Below are 19,114 nucleotides of genomic sequence, written 5' to 3'. Positions count from 1 at the left end.
AACTCATCTGGAATATTAAAACAGTGATAGCCATGATAGTGTAAATAAGACATATGAATTTGGTTTGTGAATTCAGCTTCTTCTACAAATGTTAAAAAGCAGGGCTATATTACTACTGTATAAATCATGCACTTGGGATTGGTTTTCAATCTATATAGGTTTTTTATATATATGCTAATATCTGTAAAAAATAAATAAATAAATAAATAAATAAATGCAGGCTCCCTCTGCATATTCAAATAAAGCTTGTATAATTATGTTAGGTTTTGCAATGTAAATGATGCATATTTGCCTGCTATCATCTATCTTTGTTTACTGGAAGGTATTTTTCTTTTAAATGGAACTGCTTGTTCCAAATTCTGCTGAGTTTTTTTGGCCTCCCCTTAAGTACATAACTTGGATTTCTAAACATCCTGCCGGAATTAATGTCCTCTCATATGCTGTGATGATGATGAGTGTTAAAAAATTGTGTTTGGAAAAACATGAGACAAAGGCAGAGCTCTCCTAGCACCTGGGTGGGTGAACCTAGGCCACGCACCAGACATCCCTGCTTGTTCAGAGGGATCAAAGCAAGTCAACACAGGCACACTAGATATTCAAGTGCCTTCACAGATGGTGATGTTGACTCTGGAAGCCTGTGCAAAGACCTGGCTTTGCTGTAGTTTAGGAAACAGCTCTAGCACTAGGGCCATGTGGGATCTCACTTCAAGTAAAGAAAAAAGAACATGTTAGATTGAGTGAGCGAGGGAGAGGGAACGAGAGAGAGGGAGGGGGAGATCAGAACATTTTTTTTCTTTTTTCACAGACCATTGTAAGCATTCAGAGAGGCAAATAGTGAAGTGCAGAGGAGAGCAACAGGCAGTCGTCTCCAGAGAGAGCCTGAGAGCAATGCTCAGTCCACTGACAACAACTCAACATCCGGACCGCAAGGAAGAGGGAGGTTTTTCATTCTTCACCCTGCCCTGGGGCATCAGAAATCATCTGCCTTCCTCACAGCTATGCTTGCACCACATACTGAACCAAGGACAAAGTTTCTTCCCTGCATGTAGTCTGATTTGCTCATGGACACTATAAGTCCTCTATGCCTTACCATCTTTAACCTGCTGGATCAAGGGATTCAATTCGGAGTTTCATTGTCCACTCTTTTCTGAAGTTGTTTTCCATGCAAGACTTGTCAATATGTTGCCTGTTGTTTTCATGACATGGTGGGTCTGGGTGTTGCTTGGAACCGTAGGGGGACAGTCTCAATCTCAGCATCAGTCTCAGACTGAGGACACAATCCCCTGGAGACAGACGATTCGATGGGAGAATAATGGACGTGTGTACAGTCTTCTCAACAGTGGGGCTGAATACGTCCCAGCTCGGGCTCAGGAGCGTGATAGGAACCATCGAGTGCTACTAGCGGATGCTCCCAACCGTAGATCACAGGGTGGGAATGTACGGAGACAAGCACCTTCAAGAGGAACCTCGGAGACTGTGAGAGGTCAAGCCAGGCACCCATTTGGATTTGGACAAGTGCCCGACAACTGGCGTCAGGGTGCAACTGGGACAGGTGAAACAAGTCGCTTCCAGTCATCTACCGGCTCTCGTTTTAGACCATCTTCAGGCTCATTCTCCTCCTCCTCCTCATCATCATCCTCTTCTTTTTATCCACAGTATCCATTCCCTCAACAGCCACCTTTTGCTGCTCCTCATGACTCGGTTTCAGACAGGTCATATGAACCTCCCTTCCGTGGAACGGGATACTCTTCGGGCACTAGTGGTGGATTCGGAGGGGGTGGTTACTCTGCCGGCAGTTTTGGAGGGGGTAGCTATAATGGAGGGGGTCCTGCAACCGATGAGAGGTATCGTTACTATTCCTCTTACGGTCAAACCTACCCTGTTGCCCCTGTTGCTCCTGCCCAACCTGCGCAGCCACAAATCTCTGATGGGTTGGATCACAGATACACGCACAGCCTATTCAACGAGGACTCTCGAGATAGCGGTAATCCTGCAGTACCGGTCTCTAATGGTGCTTCGAGCAACACAGGCTCATCATTCCAGCCTGCAGTGCAAAGCCCCCAATATGAACAATTTCCACCCTTTGGAAGGCCTCAGCCACAGCCTCCGTTTATACAACCAGCTCCTCGCAACCCTCTCGTCTCTAACAACGCAGAGAACCCCAACATGAATGCAGGGAGTGTTTATCGTCCTCAGCAAAGAGGTATGATGTATTTCCATGTATTTCACAGTAAAGAATATCCAGTCTCTTTGCACATCCCAAACTAATGTCAAGTCACCTTTATTTGTATAGTGCTTTTTTCAAAATACAGATTGTTTTAAAGCAGCTTTACAGTGCTAACAGGGAAATAATGCAACAAAGTTTGTTTTGGTTGTACTGCTAGAATACAATTGTGTCATAGTCCAGCTTAAGTAAGTTCAATGATGATTTATTTTTGGTGTAAAAAAGTCATTAATTTAGTTAATTTATCTATACAGCCATCTGTAGAAAACAGTGATGTCATCGTCCAGCTCAGTTCAGGGTTACACTTTATTTCGATAGTCCACTTTAGACATTCTACTAACTATAAGTAACTTTTCAACTACATGTCAACTAACTCTCATTAGATTATTAGTATAAGGGGAAGATCAGTAATAATGTTGAATAACCAAAAGCCAAAGGCGACAGTGGCAAGGAACCAAAACTCAGATGACAGAATGGAGAAGAAGAAGAAAAAAAAACTTGGGAGAAACCAGGCTCAGTCGGGGGGCCAGTTCTTCTCTGGCCAACAAATGAACAGTATATGATTATGATTCAGGCAGCATTACAGGTCAGAAGTCAGATTGGATCAGAACATTCAGAATATGTATCAAGTTCCATCTTCATCCAATGTTACTCAATAGTTTACCAGCTCTCCAGAAAGGTTGCTTTTGTATGTTTTGACATAAGGCCCAAGTGTCACTATTGCAGTGAATGGCACTGTACTTAATGTTTCACTTCTCAAACAAGGCTGCAGCTCATTTACTAGGCTGCTATGCTACGTAAAGTTAATCACAGAGGAACTACAGTTGGTACTTAAGCTCTTGCACCGTGGGAGATTTGGGGAAATGGATGCACGTGAGGAGCTCGTTTCAGATTTGCTCTCTCTCTCTCTCTCTCTCTCTCTCTCTCTCTCTCTGAAGGAAAGGAAGTGAGAGAAACAGAGAGACATCTAAAAAATGTAGTTCTTCTGCCATCTATTTGTGTTTCCTGGCAGCCGCAAGCCCTATCCACATTTGACAAACGTGTAACCCGAGGGACTCAAACTGTACAGAGTTGATTGGAAAGCTGTTTGCTTACGCAGCTGGTAATGGGCATTACTTATAAGCAGATTGTTTTGTTTGTTTCCTCATAAGCAGTATGTGAAAGTTACTGCATCCTAACGTCACCCCAGCATCATTCGTTTCCATCCCCCCCATTGCCATTGATGTTCCAAGTTCATCTTTGTCTCAGAGCCTGGGTTATTGGAACCAGGTGTTGTGGGATGTGTGCGTGGGTGTATGAGTATGTGGTAGTTGGTGTATGTGTGTAGTGCCTATGGATACACATTCTGCACAAAGAGTGCTCATTGTTTGAAGATTTGGTTCTGGTGATGACTGCACTGCGAGGGCTAAGGGTGAATGATCCCAGTATTTGCTTTAAAGGGTGGGGTAAGGGGTAAAGTGGCTTGGTTGTTGTGGGGTGAGTGTGAGGCGGATTTTGGGCTGTTACTATATACGTTTTTGGAGTGGGGAGATGGAAAGTACCCAGCACACATGGGGTCTATTGCCTCAGGAAACAGAAAATATTTTGCTAGCCCCTAAATAAAAGTGTGTGTGTGTATATATGTGTGTGAGGAGGTGGGCGTGTGTAAGGCCTCTGGGACATTGCTGGCCACTGCCAAGTGTGAAGGCTCATTTTGTAATGTGAAATGTTCTTTGTCTCTTGCTTGAGTCACTTCACGCACGACTGATCACCTTAGTTTACAAAATCTGGTCATAAGGGAAATGGGTGTAAACTAAATCAACTGGAAGGTACACATGTGGAAAAAAATTACTCATTACTTGAATGATGCAATCGCAAACAAATAAGGTGAAATCAGTCAGAGCTCCAGCCTGTAGAAACATACACTATCTGTGAATTTGGAAAATCGAAATGGCATCAGTTGGGACACATTTACATGATTGCAGCATAAAACCTCTTTTGGATATTGAGATCTGGTCTGTATCTGACTAGGAGTCATTCAATAATTTTACTTGCAAGCCTAGTCTTCCTGAAACATATGCTGTCATCAGGGAAGTCCCTTTATGTCTCTAATTTGGTGGTGGGGGTGGGGGGGGGTGGGGGTGGGGGTGGGGGGGGGGGGGTAAATATGAAGGAGGATTTTGTATGAAGGTTTGGGTCTTTCTCCCTCATCTCATTTAGAACATTTTGTGTAAAAACCCGAGCATTGTGTGCATTGTAGCTTGCTGTTTATAAGAAATGTTGGTGTAGTGCAGTCATCCAGAGAACAGAGCTTTGTGGCGAAAAGTGCAGACTGTGTGTAAAATCCTTTGCTGGTGAACCACAATCTTTCACACTCACTTTACACTGTTTACAAGAGCTGACCAAGAACGTTTCCTGAGGCCTTTAAGTCTGTCTCAGACCAAACTGGCAAATCGGATGTGTACACAGAGATGGGGATGGCAAAGCATTCAGTGGAGTAGAAGGGCGGCGCTAATATGCCTGAAATAAGGAGACTGACCAAGGCCATCATGTTTTATAGAGTGAAAGTTGCTCCATACTCTAAACATGCCGGCGGCAGAAGTGAGATTGGGTCTGCACTCAACATTTCTTTGAAGAAATCTGATGGGCCACTGGCAAAAAATGCTGGTTCTGCAGCTAAATGAACATCTAAGTCTTGTTGGTGAAGGTGATTAAGGAGCCTGACAGAATCGTATGCTTGAGTCCATCACTGCTGCTCTTCTCAACAGGGTTCTTTTCTCTTTAATCCATGCAAAAAGCAGGAAAGCAGATATGCTGTCACCTTCCCTTTGAAGAAATATTAATGTCTACATAAGGACTTGGACTGCACTGTTAATATATTCATAAGATTCTTTCGACATGAAGTGAGCACAGCCAGCTTGCGTTTTAAGTGTAAATAAAGGTGATAAGTAGTTTCTGTACTGGGCCTGTACAGCTTGGCTAAGAGTCTTAAGAACATTAGCTGTCACAGCTAGCTCTGTTTTTCTATTTTTCTGGGGGGGTTTTAACAGATTTGGTCACAGGCCCAATTTGGATACAGCAGGGAAGTGATCTCATTTTCGTTTGGCTGTCACCGCTCCCTCATCTTTTGTACTCTATCTCTCTCTTCCTCTACGTGCAACACTTTGTTCTTTTTTTCTTATTTGTGCGTGACCTTGAAACCAGATGAGAAACAGTGTTTGATGCATTATACTGTGAGGCTTCAGCATTACCTCATCAAAAACCTCTTCATCTCTTGTGTATTTTTCAAAGGTATGCTTATTTGGATACTGCCATTTTTCAAATATTTTACTTTCTTTTACATTTAAAGGTATGTAACATCAGAACAGCTCAGAACATTAAAGCAGCACATTTGTCCCTAGGACCGTGTGTTATTAAACCTGACATTGCTGGGGGGAAAAAAAAAACAGCTGGTTTCCTAGTTAATGTTGATCTCCAAAGCTGGTTTAAGAAGGGTTTATTCTCTTTTTGGGTGGCTAAGCAGGTCCGTTGGCTTGTTGTAAAGGGGTTTGGACACAATTCAGGTGGTCACACTGGCCGGTTTGGTGGTTTTGTGACACTTCAGGTAGTCAGAATTGTCGGTACTGTGGTTTTAGAGTGGTTTTGAGGCCTTTTTATGTGTTCATACTTCTCGGGTTGGTGGTTTTATAGTGGTTTTGGGACACTTTGTGTGGTCAGAATAGTCAGTTTGGTGGTTTTAGAGTGGTTTTGAGCATTTTTAATGGAGTGTTTCCCAAAGCCAACTATGTTCGCAAGTTCCATCATTCTTTTGGGAAACACACCCCTGGTTGGATGGTGGTTTTGGATACTTTTTAGGTGGCCACCCTAGTGAAACAACGCATACCAAAATGTACATAAAATACATTTATTTCATACTAAGTATACTACAAACCCATTAACATATATACTGACATATCGCTTGAGACTTACTGATATAAATGTTATAATTAAGGATAAGCGTCTTTATTGCACATTGCACATTTCCTAATATTAAGCCTAAAATGTGTTTTAATATTTCTATTAGTAAGGATAGTATGATATCTGTCAGTCTTTAAAGGGGAACTATGCAAATTTTTTTTAGCTTAATTTACCTTAACTGAACAGCTTAGGAGTCATTGGAATGGTTATATGACTTTTTTCGGGTTGAATGATGGCCGTCTCGCTTCCCTCTAGCCCCTGTGAGCGGAAAAACCACCCTTGCAACTTTGGGTCGGCGGGCCCGCCGTCAAATATCTATTCCGAAGCTGTAGGGGGAGCTCTATAGAGAAACCCGCGAGCGAAAAGCGAGAAAACAGCGAAGAAATTGCCAAAGCTGCATAGCGCCGTTTTAAATGCAACATATTTAAAGCTGCAGTCCGTAGCTTTTTTGAGTTAAAAATGATCCAAAATAATTTTTTGAGCAAGTACATAACCAGCCAGTGTTCAAAACTATCTGCTTGCCGTAGCTCGATTCAAAATGGTAAGCTTGAAATAATGTTTTTAACTCCAGTGGTACTGGTGGATTTCCGCGGGAAATTCGAGCATGTCTTTGCGTCATTACGTCACATCTGTCCACATAAAGAAGGAGTCTCGGCTAGTAGGCTATGAGTGTGAGGATGTTGGAGGTGGAGATTTTTGATGGCGGATCCAGAAAGGTTAAAACGACAATCACCAGCGACAACTGGAGATTCACCCGTTGTAAAACGTGAAAGACTTCGGACTTCGGAGAAAAAAAAGAGACTGCAACCGGGCCCATGTGAAAACAAGGACAAATATCGGGAGGGCATTAAATGTAGTCACGCAATGCTGATGTTGTTAACATTAACCATTTGAGAACAAAGTATAATTTGCACGGTTTGACGTGATATGATAAGCGATCGTTAGATTTAATTGGCGCGATTTACTGCAATACTTTTTCCCCTTAGTTGGTCAGAACAAAAGTGGATGTTACTTACTTGATCAGACGACATTTTCTGGTGAAAATTCATATTTCCAAAAAGTAGAATCTGTAATTGCGAATGACAGTATCCACACCACCAGCGCTGTGATTGACAGCTGGACATTCTCCTCAAAACATTGGATTCATACGCGCTGTGCCATGCCGAGGCACAACACACGTAAAATTAATAATTCCGCAAAGAGGAAAAACTGCGGACTGCAGCTTTAAAGTGTACATTAAGTATACTTATAATAGTTCCACTTTAGCACAATCAAATATAATTTAGTATATCTTTAGTTAGACCTCAGCACTATTTCTGGATAACTAAATTGCATTAAGTACAAAATTAGTTGTTCCAATTTAGCAACCTTTAAGTATACCAATTTAGTTTACCAACAGTACAAATGCAGGGTATTATTAAGTACATAAATATGTAAATGTATTTGTAGTATACTTGGCATAAAATAAATGTATTTCAAATACATTTTGGTATATTTATATTTCACTAGGACAAGTTGGTCTGTTTGCTTGTTTTAGAGGGATTTGGACATTTTTCAAGTGGTCAGACTGGGTCGGTTTGGTAGTTTTGGATACTTTTCTGGTGGCCAGACTGGCCAGTTTGGTGGTTTTAGAGTGATTTAGGCACTTGGCATGTGGTTAGACTTGTCTGTTTGCAGGTTTTAGAGGGGTTTGGGTACTTTTCATGCTGAAGACTAGCTGAAAACAAGCTTGACCAGGGCTGGAGACCAGCCTAAACCAGCTTAGACCTGCTTAGGCCAGTTATATACAGTATATATTTTCCTTTAGTGTAATATCAGTATGTGTGCTTCAGCATCTTTTTCTACAATGTAACTCTTATGATGTGTCCTGTTTTTAGGTTTGCCTGACCTGGTTCCTGACCCCAACTATGTCCAAGCCTCCACGTACGTTCAGAGAGCCCATATGTACTCCTTACGCTGTGCAGCAGAGGAGAAGTGTTTGGCCAGGTGAGGATTCTCAACTCTTGACTTTCTATACTTCTGTTTATGAAATGGCCATTCAAAGCTGGGCAGGCTGTATTTACACAATAACCCTCCCACACTCCTTTACAACTGTTTACACCACACCATCCAGTAATAACCAATGAGAAGGATGTGAGATGACATTTGTGGAGTTCTTCATGCAGAAATATGGGTGGTGTCACATCATATAAATCCCAGCCTGCTCTCATATATACAACGTTTCATTACTCAGTGCTGCAGAACCTCATTAATGTTTTCCCGTCCTCAGCTCTGCTTACAGTGCTGACGCCACAGACTATAGTCTCAGGGTTCTTCTGCGTTTCCCTCAGAGAGTGAAAAACCAAGGGACGGCTGATTTCATGCCCAACAGACCTCGCCACACCTGGGAGTGGCACAGCTGTCACCAGTAAGTTCAGATCCAACAGTCTCCTGCTTTACCTTTATATCTCTGCATGTGAAGACCCAACAAAAGATCATAAAAACCTGCCGTTTTCAGATTTTTCGGTGTGGATGAGAAACTTGGAGAGCGTTTTGAAACGAAGACACAGTTTTAAAATGTATTCGGATTAATGTAGTTTACATTTGCACTAACCATAAAGCCATGATTCTTAAAGGATCTGTTCACTTCAGAATTCAAATTTCCTGATAATTTACTCTTCCAAGATATTCATGTCTTTCTTTCTTCAGTCGAAAAGAAATTAAGGTTTTTGAGGAAAACATTCCAGGATTTTTCTCCATATAGTGACTTCGAGGGGTCCAACGAGGTGAATTAAATCCTTTAATCCACCATTAAAGCTCCCTTGTTGCATCAGACAAGTATAGGAAAGATCAGGATTGTACACACGCACCTTTTTACAAGCCTGCAGCTACAAATCAATACAATTCCAGCCCTAATATGATTAAAAGTCCCAGAATGATGGAATTATAATAGTCCCAGATTGTGGAAGTGAGTTTAAATTCCTTATCTTATATCAGAATCTAAATTCATTTTGGCATCAATTTGTGTATTTTGTTTCACTTGGCGAAGGGCTGTTATCCTCAGAGGGGATTTCCATATCATTTCATCGTACAATCAGCTGAGCCTTGTGACAAGTGAAAATTAATGTCTGTCAGTACTTGTCAGTACTGTGTTTGTTCGCCTGTAGCTGTTCATTACATCATGTCTATATTTGCAAGTGAGATGGTGAATTGGCGAGAGTTGTTCTTTTGCTTCATGTTAAACTCGGATGCTCAGCTTTGCTGCATCGCTGGACACGTTCACATCACATCATCTCTGACAGCTGTCACTCATATCAGCTCGAACTGCAAACTGAGAAAACTGCCCAATAATAGAGAATGATTCAAATGATTTCTGAAGGATCATGTGACACTGAAGACTGGAGTAATGATGCGGAAAATTCAGCTTTGATCACAGGAATAAATTATATCTTACAATATATTAACATAGAAAACGTCTCGGTTACATATGTAACCCTCGTTCCTTGAAGGAGGGAACGGAGACGTAGTCAGACGTACCGTACTGATTGGTGCACCACTAGTGCTGCCACCTTCCAGTGCCTAGACAAAAGCCTCCTGACCCCCCACATTATTGAGGTGGAGATAGGACAGGGCTTAGGCCAGGGAAGTCACTGCTGTTCTGCAAGACTAACTCAGTTAGACTTGGATAACACTGGAAAAGTGTATCCTTTCGATGGAAGGAGGGACGCTAGGGAAGCCACATCCAGCCCGCAGGGAGGTAACATGTGGAGGATACACATATGGACTGGGCGAATTACCGGGCAGTGCAACATATGGAATGACACTGAGGTGACTCCAGCCTATAATGGGGAGAGACTCAGCGACGGCAGAGAAAGCTCTGCCAAGGGAAAGACACAGGCTTGCCTCAGGGACCCGTACCGTGGAGAATACACATATGGGATCACCGTAGGGATCACAACATATGGACCCAGCCTAGCACAAGTTCCACCAGTGCATACGAGTGGTAGGCCTAGCATCGGACGCTCCGCCACGTCCAATGCCGAAGGGGTGTGGAGGAGCTCAACAGAGTTTGGCTACAGGGGAACTAAACTGGAGCAAAATGGCGCACGTGTCCAGTCCATAGGAGGGGAATGACATGTAGCTCGCGACCACCACTGGACTCGCGCTGTAGAACCACCAACACCGGGGGAGACTTCCTGAAGAAGCACCGACACACTCACTCGTTGTAAGATAGCAACACTCTTCAGAGACATCGACATGAAGACCGATCGGCTCCGAAGCAAAAGACAAGATGTGCGTGCATCCGCTTCCATATTTATACCCGCACTGCGAGGCGGAGCACGAGATGCACATCTCACACGCCAATGTGCATTGGCTCGTTTTTACAATACTCGAAGATGACTGGCTCCCTAAGCTTGATCTCAATCAGTACGGTACGTCCGACTACGTCGAACATGACCGAACTGAAAGGGAACAGTTATTTTTAAATTGTGTTAATATTTCACAATATTACTGCATCTTTGATCTAATAAATGCAGCATTGATGAACATGAGAGAGAAAGATCTTACTGAAAGCAGACATTTAAATTATATTTATATTGATTTTCACAGCAAATATTGACGCATGCCATTAATTGAGATTACATTTTAAAAAATGAAATAGTGTTAATTAGCACATCATGTAATTGATACAATTACATTTTAACCGATTGACAGCCTTTACAAATTAAACTGGAAGTGAAATATAGCACGGTTTAATTCTGCATTAAATACAAACGAGTGAAGATGAAAGTTTAGTTGGTCGACTCTCGCAATGGAAGAAATCCTGTGTTTGAATGTCAGAGAATTAGCGGAGATGCATATGGTTGTATTTTGTTTTGCTATTGCACTGACATAAACTTGACTTCTGTTGTACATTACTATCAACATTCTTTTGGCTTGGGATCAGTCTGAGCGCTCACTTCTGTCAAGATGCTAGCAGTCAGTTTTGCTCATAAACAGATTATTAATGTAACCTGAAAATGTCAGCACATGAAGCATTCAGCACTTTAACTAATTTCTAATGCAATTAAACAGCTAAGCTATGACGTATTTCATGCAACCTAAATTTGATATCATGTGTACAATCACCTGACTCTCTTTGACAAAAAAAGAAATAAAATATTTCAGAAGAACTGTAGAGAGACGTTTGACAATGAGCAGAAGGTAATCAATAATTGCTTGCACTTCTCTGCTTTGACATGTTTGATATTGTGTAGAGATTAACAGTGTTTATGTATTAATAACTGAAATGAAAACTGCATAGCAGGTGAAACTGCCATCAGACGGAGTTTTCCAGTGTTTATTACTTTCTACATCCACAAAGACGACAGCCAGGCGAAGTGTAGACCGTCAGATTTGATTGAGTCACAGGGTGGGACTGACTTTGACCCTTCATCTCTGATGTAAGAGTTGAGGATTTTTTATGGAGATGGAGGACCTCGGTTCCCAGAGACTTTGATGACAGCATGATACAAAACAAACCGTGAAGAAAAACATATATTTACTATATGTAACCATGTATGTATTTATTTAGTGTGGTTTCATAAATCAGTAAATCAAGTAAATAAAAAGTCGACTTCACATTATCAACTAACTCTCATTAGATTATTAGTAGACTGTTCGGGTTCAGGTTAGTAGAGTATGTTGACATGTAGTTGCAAAGTTACTTATTGTCAGTAGAATGTCTAAAGTGAAGCATCAAAATAAAGTGTTACCAAAATATGTACAGATTTTTTTTTTTTTTTTTTTTTTTTTTTTAAATGCAGCACATTTTCTATAATGAGTAGGTTTAGGAGTCGGGTTAGTTTACGGGGAGAGAATATACAGTTTGTACAAATATAATGTATAAACATCATTATTTATGTCTATGCAAAGTCCCCATAAAACATGGAAACCCAACATGTGTGTGGGTGCGTGTGTGTGTGTGTGTGTGTGTGTGTGTGTGTGTGTGTGTGTGTGTGCTCGCTCTGTCATTAATATGTAGTTTGCTCAGGGATTTTGGCTACAGACCCCTGAAATATCTGTCATCCCCTCATCAAATAAGATTTAATATGCTTGGCACTAACAACATGGCTTATGGGGAATATCGTATCCCTGTGGAAAATATGAACTCTGTTAGAGGAAAGTACCTGTGTTTTCCGTGCCGCAGTCCTTCAGGTATTACCACAGCTTTCCAAGAAAAGAAACCGCGGTATGACATGTACAGTCCGGTTCTGTTCAGTCGGGAAGCACCTGCTCAAATATTAATGCCTTTTCAAAGACTTTACCAGAAAGAAAGAAAATAATTAAGTGTAAATCCTAGAGTATTGGGAAACACTTTATTTTACAGTGTCACTTGTTACACGCTACATGTTCTTACTGTATAATAACAGTATATTATGCACAATATGCAACTAAATCTAAACCAAACCCCATCCTAACCCTATAGTTAGTACATATTGTTAATTAAAATTACTCAGTACTTTAATGTATAGTTATACTGTAAAACGGACACCTTCAAGTACAGTGTAATTCAAATATAAATTGTATTTATTTATTTATTTTAATGTATATTAGGGAAGTGAAACATCGAAGAGTGTCTGAAGTTTTGAAAACATGAAGAAAAATATCTTCAATGCACTTACAAAAGTTTCACCAAATGTTGTAGCAAGGTTTTATTTATTTTCTTTGGTGTACAGTATATCAAAATACCTTTGCCATCTGACTGTATGATGATATCAGGGTCATTATAATTAACTAAAACTAAAACCATTGAAAACAAAACTTACTTAAACCTAAATAGTTACACTTTATTTAGTATTTATTTAGTTATTATTACCCAATTATTGTAATAACTATAATAGTATACTGAACAAAATTATAAACACAACACTTTTTGTTTTTGCCCCCATTTTTCATGAGCTGAACTCAAAGATCAGAGACTTTTTCTATGTACACAAAAAGCCTATTCTCTCAAATATTGTTCACAAATCTGTCTAAATCTGTGTTAGTGAGCACTTCTCCTTTGCCGAGATAATCCATCCACCTCACAGGTGTTGCATATCAAGATGCTGATTAGACAGCATGATTATTGCACAGGTGTGCCTTAGGCTGGCCACAATAAAAGGCCACTCTAAAATGTGCAGTTTTACTGTATTGGGGGGTAAAAATACCCCAATGCAGAAAAAATACAGCAACCTTTCTGTCTCTCTCTTGAAACCAACACAGCAGTGACTTAAACTGCAATTCATCGACTGGTCACTAGAGACCGGCTCCAAAAGAGAGTCTATCCCGTTGACCCTCATGTTAACTTTACAGCAGAAAAAAAATGTGTTTACAGCCTGGTGCAAAAAGAGGTTTTGGTCTATATAGCTAATTTTGCCCTTCATGACAACTGTGAGGGGGATGATTAATAACTCATCTGTTTACATAAGCCTTAAATTTCTGCATGATTAAGGGCGTGGCCACTTGAGTGACAGGTGGATGTCACTACTAGCCGTTTGTCTGCTGTCTGTTAGCGTCACGTCACCTCAGCTAATCCGCCTCTTTGCCTAAATTCGTTTATCCGGGAATGACGCTGCCAAGATGGCGACGGCCGGCTCCGCCCACTTTGGGATTCATAATTGCTCTTCAGAAACATACAGGTGACGTTACGGACAGTCTAAGGTTCTGACCCCCCCTCAATTTCCGCCTATGGATGGTCCTTCTGTTCTCTAAATCCAGGGTTCAGTGTCTCTCTCTCTCTCTCTCTCTCTCTCAGGCATTACCACAGTATGGATGAGTTCAGTCACTACGACCTGTTAGAGGTGAGCTCTGGCCGGAAGGTGGCCGAGGGACACAAGGCCAGTTTCTGTCTGGAGGACACGACCTGTGACTTCGGCCATCTGAAACGTTTCGCTTGTACTTCACACACACAGGTACGGTACAGCCTAGTTTCTGTTTCTGAACGTAGTTTCCCATTCTCTTGAAATGGCGTCAAATAAATATTTACATTTAAATGTTAGTGCATAGTAATTAAAGACACTTAATATCAAGCGGGACTTTGTTGTTTGATTAAAGGAAGTGTGTAATTCCCCAGGGTTTGAGTCCAGGCTGCTACGACACATACAATGCAGATATTGATTGCCAATGGATTGACATCACTGATGTTCAGCCAGGAAACTATATACTCAAGGTAACATTCTCAAACATTTACACTCCGTCTCCCGTTTCACACTGAGCTCTTGCAAAGACATTTTCATAACCTTCAAAGAGAGAATATATTGTATCTAACACATGCAAACAGAATATGACACGCTGTCTCGCTAAAAGTGTGAGTCTTTTGATGTGCGCAGCTGCATCAGGATTGTCATCCAACTCTTCTGTGTGATATTGAGGATGAGTTCGGTATGTGTACAGTACACTGTGTGCTCATAAATAACACAGATTCAGACATGCTCCACTGTCTCTTCAAGCAGTTTGACCTTCAGCAAAACAACACAACAGCTGAAGTGCAATGATGTTTAGCCTTCTGCTCTGGGGCTCAATTGTGAAATGCTTTCATAGCAATGGAGGATTGAACGAGAAACGTGATTTCAATGCAGAAAGTGGAGGAATTGAAAAAAAAAATCAAAACTCAAAATAAATCATAAAACAAAAAACTTTCCCACTTGAAATGAAATCAAATTTAACTTGACAAAATTTAAATGTTACAAAAAAGTTTATAGTATGACCTCCTCATTTATAAATTTCACGAGGTGCACTTACTTTTTCCCAGCACTGAAGGTCTAAATTCTGTCTCTAGCTCCAGGTTAACCCAAAATACTTGGTGCTTGAGTCTGACTTCACCAACAATGTTGTCCGGTGCAATATCCAATACACGGGCCGCTTTGTCAAAACAACAAACTGCAAAATCTCCCAGTAAGTACAGATCGCTTTTTATAAATCATTGACCAACATCAATCATAAAGGAATGTGTTAACAGATCGATATGTCCATAATGTGCAGCATAATTTTGGGTAACACTTTATTTTAAGGTGACACGGTTACACATTACTTCATGTACTCACTATAGTAATAACAGTAAATTATGCATGATTACAAGTAACTAACCTAAATCAATCCCTAACCCGTAACTCAATTAATATTACTCAGTACTTAGTTGAGTAAGTTCAATGTAACTACGGCACCTTCAAATAAGGTATATCATACATGTTTCAATGGCCTTTGAAGTTCAACTGTTTTCATCACTCTTTTTTCTGCTTCTTTAGGTCATGATCTGGATGAATCTCCATGAAAGCGCTGTTCCATTGCAATGTGAATGGTGTCGCTGTGATTGTTTATTGTATTTGTCTTGGTTCTTGTGAACCTGGATTCAGCTCGCGGCGAGAGGAACGAGCACACACACGTCTGTTGTTTTCTTTCCAGACACCCCGTTATCCCTGGCTTTTCATAAAAACACACACTCGCTGCCCCCAATTAAGTCTAATTCCTTCTCGGTTTTAAAGTGGGTTACAATGCTGGAATGCAAAGTGAGATTATTGAACTGAACCGTAATTTAGATCAGAAAATCAGCAACTGGAAACAATCCTTCTATTTTCCAAGCCTCTCTCTTTGTCTGTGCCACTTTAGTGAAGGTGCAATACTGAAAACTGTGTATGAGAGAGATCGCCAGCCTGTCAGTCCTCCTCCAGCTAACCAATTAAGTCAAAAGTGGTTTTAGTTTGAATGAAGGCTTTGGAAAATAAAGAAAATAAATAAATAAATGGCTTTGGGATTAAAACACTTTGAACAAAAAGCCTTGAATCCAAAAGCTGGAAGCAGTTTATCAAGCTGTTTTTACCTTGGAGGCTTATCGTAGTCTTTTACTTAACCTGCTGCAATTTACATTAAATTAGCTTGTAATTTTGCCTTGTATGTCAGTCCACTGATTGTTATAATGCAAACTATGCCATACTTGCGAAGTCCCGCTACAAGAAAAATTAAGCTGTGCCAGTAGGGATAAATGATGTTTAGTGATCGAAGGAATATTCCCGGTTCAATTCAAGAATTAACAGCATAATGTTGATTACCGGAACAAATCATTTCTAAATCCGGGTTACGGTGAGGCGCTTACAATGGAAGTAAGTGTAACAAGACCTTCCCCGGCTTCCTAGGTTGTAGACTGATTTACTCGGGATGTTTTTGCTGGGAAAATCAAAAGGACGTGATTTTTACACTCGCTCCCGAGAGCATCTCTTCTGTTCAGTGAACGGATGCTTATACTGTACAATGTTCAGGAAAATGCCGAAAGATCCCTTTCATGTCAATATGTCATGCAAAGAAAAGAGATGAATTCAAACTATTCTCACAGAGCCAGATCTATATTGTCTATAGTCTCAAATTTATAGTCAAACCATCATAACAATGTGATTTTAATGTCGACATGATGCCGGTGAATCTCAGATCTGATGCAAACACATCATTATGAACAGCTGTTTTCTCACTGCTGTCATATTTGTTTTCTGTTTAGTTTGTTATTGAGAGGAAAGTGCAGCACATATTTACATATTCATCTAAGCGTCACTCGCAGCAGTGGACGGCACCGGTTTGTTAACAGTTTATCACTGCAAAGGTTTTTACAACTTTTTTTTTACTTCTAAGTGAAGAATGAACAAGAACTTTGCAGTGAGTGTATCAGAGTATTGAATCACGTTCAGTCTCTTGAGCGTCACATGATCACGAGTACAAGAATGAAGTGCTGCAGTTCACTGAACGGCCACCGGTGGCGCTAATAACAAGGGATTCTGAATTATACATATAGACCATTTAAGTCATTTTGCTTCTCAAGTAAATGCATCTTGATTTAGCAATGTTTAGATATTAGTAGAGAAAAGCAAAAATACTGAGAGTTATTGCAGTGAACAACACACACTGTTCATGTCTTGTGGCTGAACTATTGAAACAGTGAGACTTTTCCCATTCACTTCCATTAAGTGCCTCACTGTATTGCTTTTTTAATTATAAAGGAGGGACACGTCAAAATATTTTTTGTGGTAATCAACACTATTTAAATGCATGCATTTGCATTCCCTGTAAATGCACAAATCCCCAAAAAAGGTCTACATTCCCTGGGAATCAAACCCATGACCTTGGTGTAGCTGGCGCCACGATCTCCTGTTTGAGCTACAGGAACATAACATCATATTGTCTTGTACTGAACCCAGTAATATTCCTTAAGTTGCAAGTTTGCAAACCTTTCATTGTGAGATTTACTTGTGCCGTGTTAAAACTGACATCTATAGTTTCTTTAACTGCCAACCAACACCGTATGCTTCATATGATACAGTTAACCCACTCATGCATGCCATTAGCTATAGGTAAGACATGAACTTATTTTATCATATTGTACTCACTGTTCTTATGTACTGTGTACTTGCTGTGTTACACTCCAGGAATTCATATTTCTTTGTATCTGAAATTGAGATTTATGCCTTGATTTGTTAAATCGAACACAGACTTGGATGATACTACTGTTGCAAAGCTAACATTGCATAACTTGATGTTACTGACAATCTTAATACCATCCGTACCTACCTCGGAAAGAGAGACAGTATTTGCAGTTAAAAAGAGCTCATGATTATGCTACACTTGAAGAGCCTTAAATGACAAACATCCATCTGCGTATATGCTATCATCAGCTAATAGATTAAGTTAAACTTCTAAGAAGCTTTCTGTGAGGGTCATCGTATATGTTCGATGTGTTTCGATGCATCAAACCCTTCAACCAAAGCTAAATGAATTCCTTTCTGCAGGGAGCAGATCTTTCGTTCACTCGCCGTCTTTCTGAAGACAGTCTGGGAAAAGTGTTTTCCGTTATCAAGATCCAGATCAAATGCAGAACAGAATTTGTTTTATCGTATCTCTTTATACCCTGTATAAATGATTATTATAACATTGTTTATAGTGTAGACAGTAAATCTGTGTTCTGGTTTTGTGGTCCAGGACAGGACATCCAGGACATCCGACCACACATCCATCCATCTCTTTGAGCTGTTGTTGTCATTGTTGTGGTTGTCGCTTTTGTGGTTTGTGCTCCGAATCATCTGTCTTAGAGTTCATACTGGATCTTCAAATAAAGACTGAAGTGTATACCAGATTTTATTGTAGAAGTAGAAAGTCTTTTGGGGTTCAGACAATCAAAAGTCAATTAAAGTGGTTGGGGAAAAAACACAGTTTCACCACACGCTCATCAAACTGTGGCACAGTTTTAGGCGAAGTTTCCCATCTGTCATCTGTGTTTGTACAGAACATGTACTGTACTGAACGCCAGCGGTTCTGGTGTACCGAAGCAACGTTTTAATTAAGAATTAGGCCTGAAATAAGAACTCTGTAACCACAGAAGTGGAACAAAGATCCATAAGAGCACATCCACTGCATCTCAGCCTTTGTCCCCCTGTGGTGAAAATAAAGCTTTTAATGTTGTTTATGTGTCTATCTATGTGGTGTTTTTAATATGCTTTAAGACAAACCATGTGTAAATTCATAAGTCGACAGCATTGCTGAGTATTTTCTCCTTAAAGGAGAACTTGGTAACTTTTTTAACTTACAGTAATAAAACTGTCTAGAATTCATTTGGATGGTTAAACAACCTGTTCTGGTGATATTGGTGACTTTCCCCGCTCCCCCCAGCGTTCCCAGGCGGAAAACCAACCTTGCAACTTGGGGACTACCGTCCCGGCAAGATAGAAATTGGAAGTCTCGTGAGAAGCGAGAACGAGCGCGAAACACGAATTGCTTTACGTCAATTCGACATAAACACACACGCATGTATTACCAGATTACCCACCTCGGTAGACATAGCTCCACACGATACAGTTGGCTTGCTCCGATCAAAACAAACGCACATGAGCAGCGGTAGAGAGGGGGAGGAGGCCGCCGCAAGTGAGTTTTTTACGACCGTGTTGTGAAATATACGCAACCCCACAGCTGTAGGGG

General features: G+C 40.6%; 1 protein-coding gene across 1 annotated transcript; it reads left to right on the top strand.

Moving 5' to 3' along the window:
* Positions 1-701: 701 nt before the first annotated feature.
* On the top strand, positions 702-18,601 carry loxl1 (lysyl oxidase-like 1). Its single transcript, XM_079873363.1, has 7 exons — positions 702-2,203; positions 8,038-8,146; positions 8,430-8,567; positions 13,920-14,076; positions 14,238-14,333; positions 14,943-15,058; positions 15,409-18,601. The coding sequence occupies exons 1-7, from the start codon at positions 1,180-1,182 to the stop codon at positions 15,413-15,415; spliced, it is 1,647 nt and encodes a 548-aa protein (XP_079729489.1). The 5' UTR covers positions 702-1,179; the 3' UTR covers positions 15,416-18,601.
* Positions 18,602-19,114: the final 513 nt, after the last annotated feature.

The sequence above is a fragment of the Squalius cephalus genome (assembly GCF_949319135.1).
Source record: "Squalius cephalus genome assembly, chromosome: 6".
NCBI classification, from domain to species: Eukaryota; Metazoa; Chordata; class Actinopteri; order Cypriniformes; family Leuciscidae; genus Squalius; species Squalius cephalus.
The sequence above is the reverse complement of the archived record's forward strand: the minus strand, read 5'-3'. Positions and strand labels throughout refer to the sequence as shown.

Coding starts and splice junctions, on each gene's coding strand:
- loxl1 (XM_079873363.1), top strand. CDS start 1,180: ATGTTGCCTGTTGTTTTCATGACATGGTGGGTCTGGGTGTTGCTTGGA. Junction 14,077..14,237: donor CTTGTACTTCACACACACAG/GTACGGTACAGC, acceptor GTAATTCCCCAG/GGTTTGAGTCCAGGCTGCTA. Junction 14,334..14,942: donor CAGGAAACTATATACTCAAG/GTAACATTCTCA, acceptor TTCTGTCTCTAG/CTCCAGGTTAACCCAAAATA.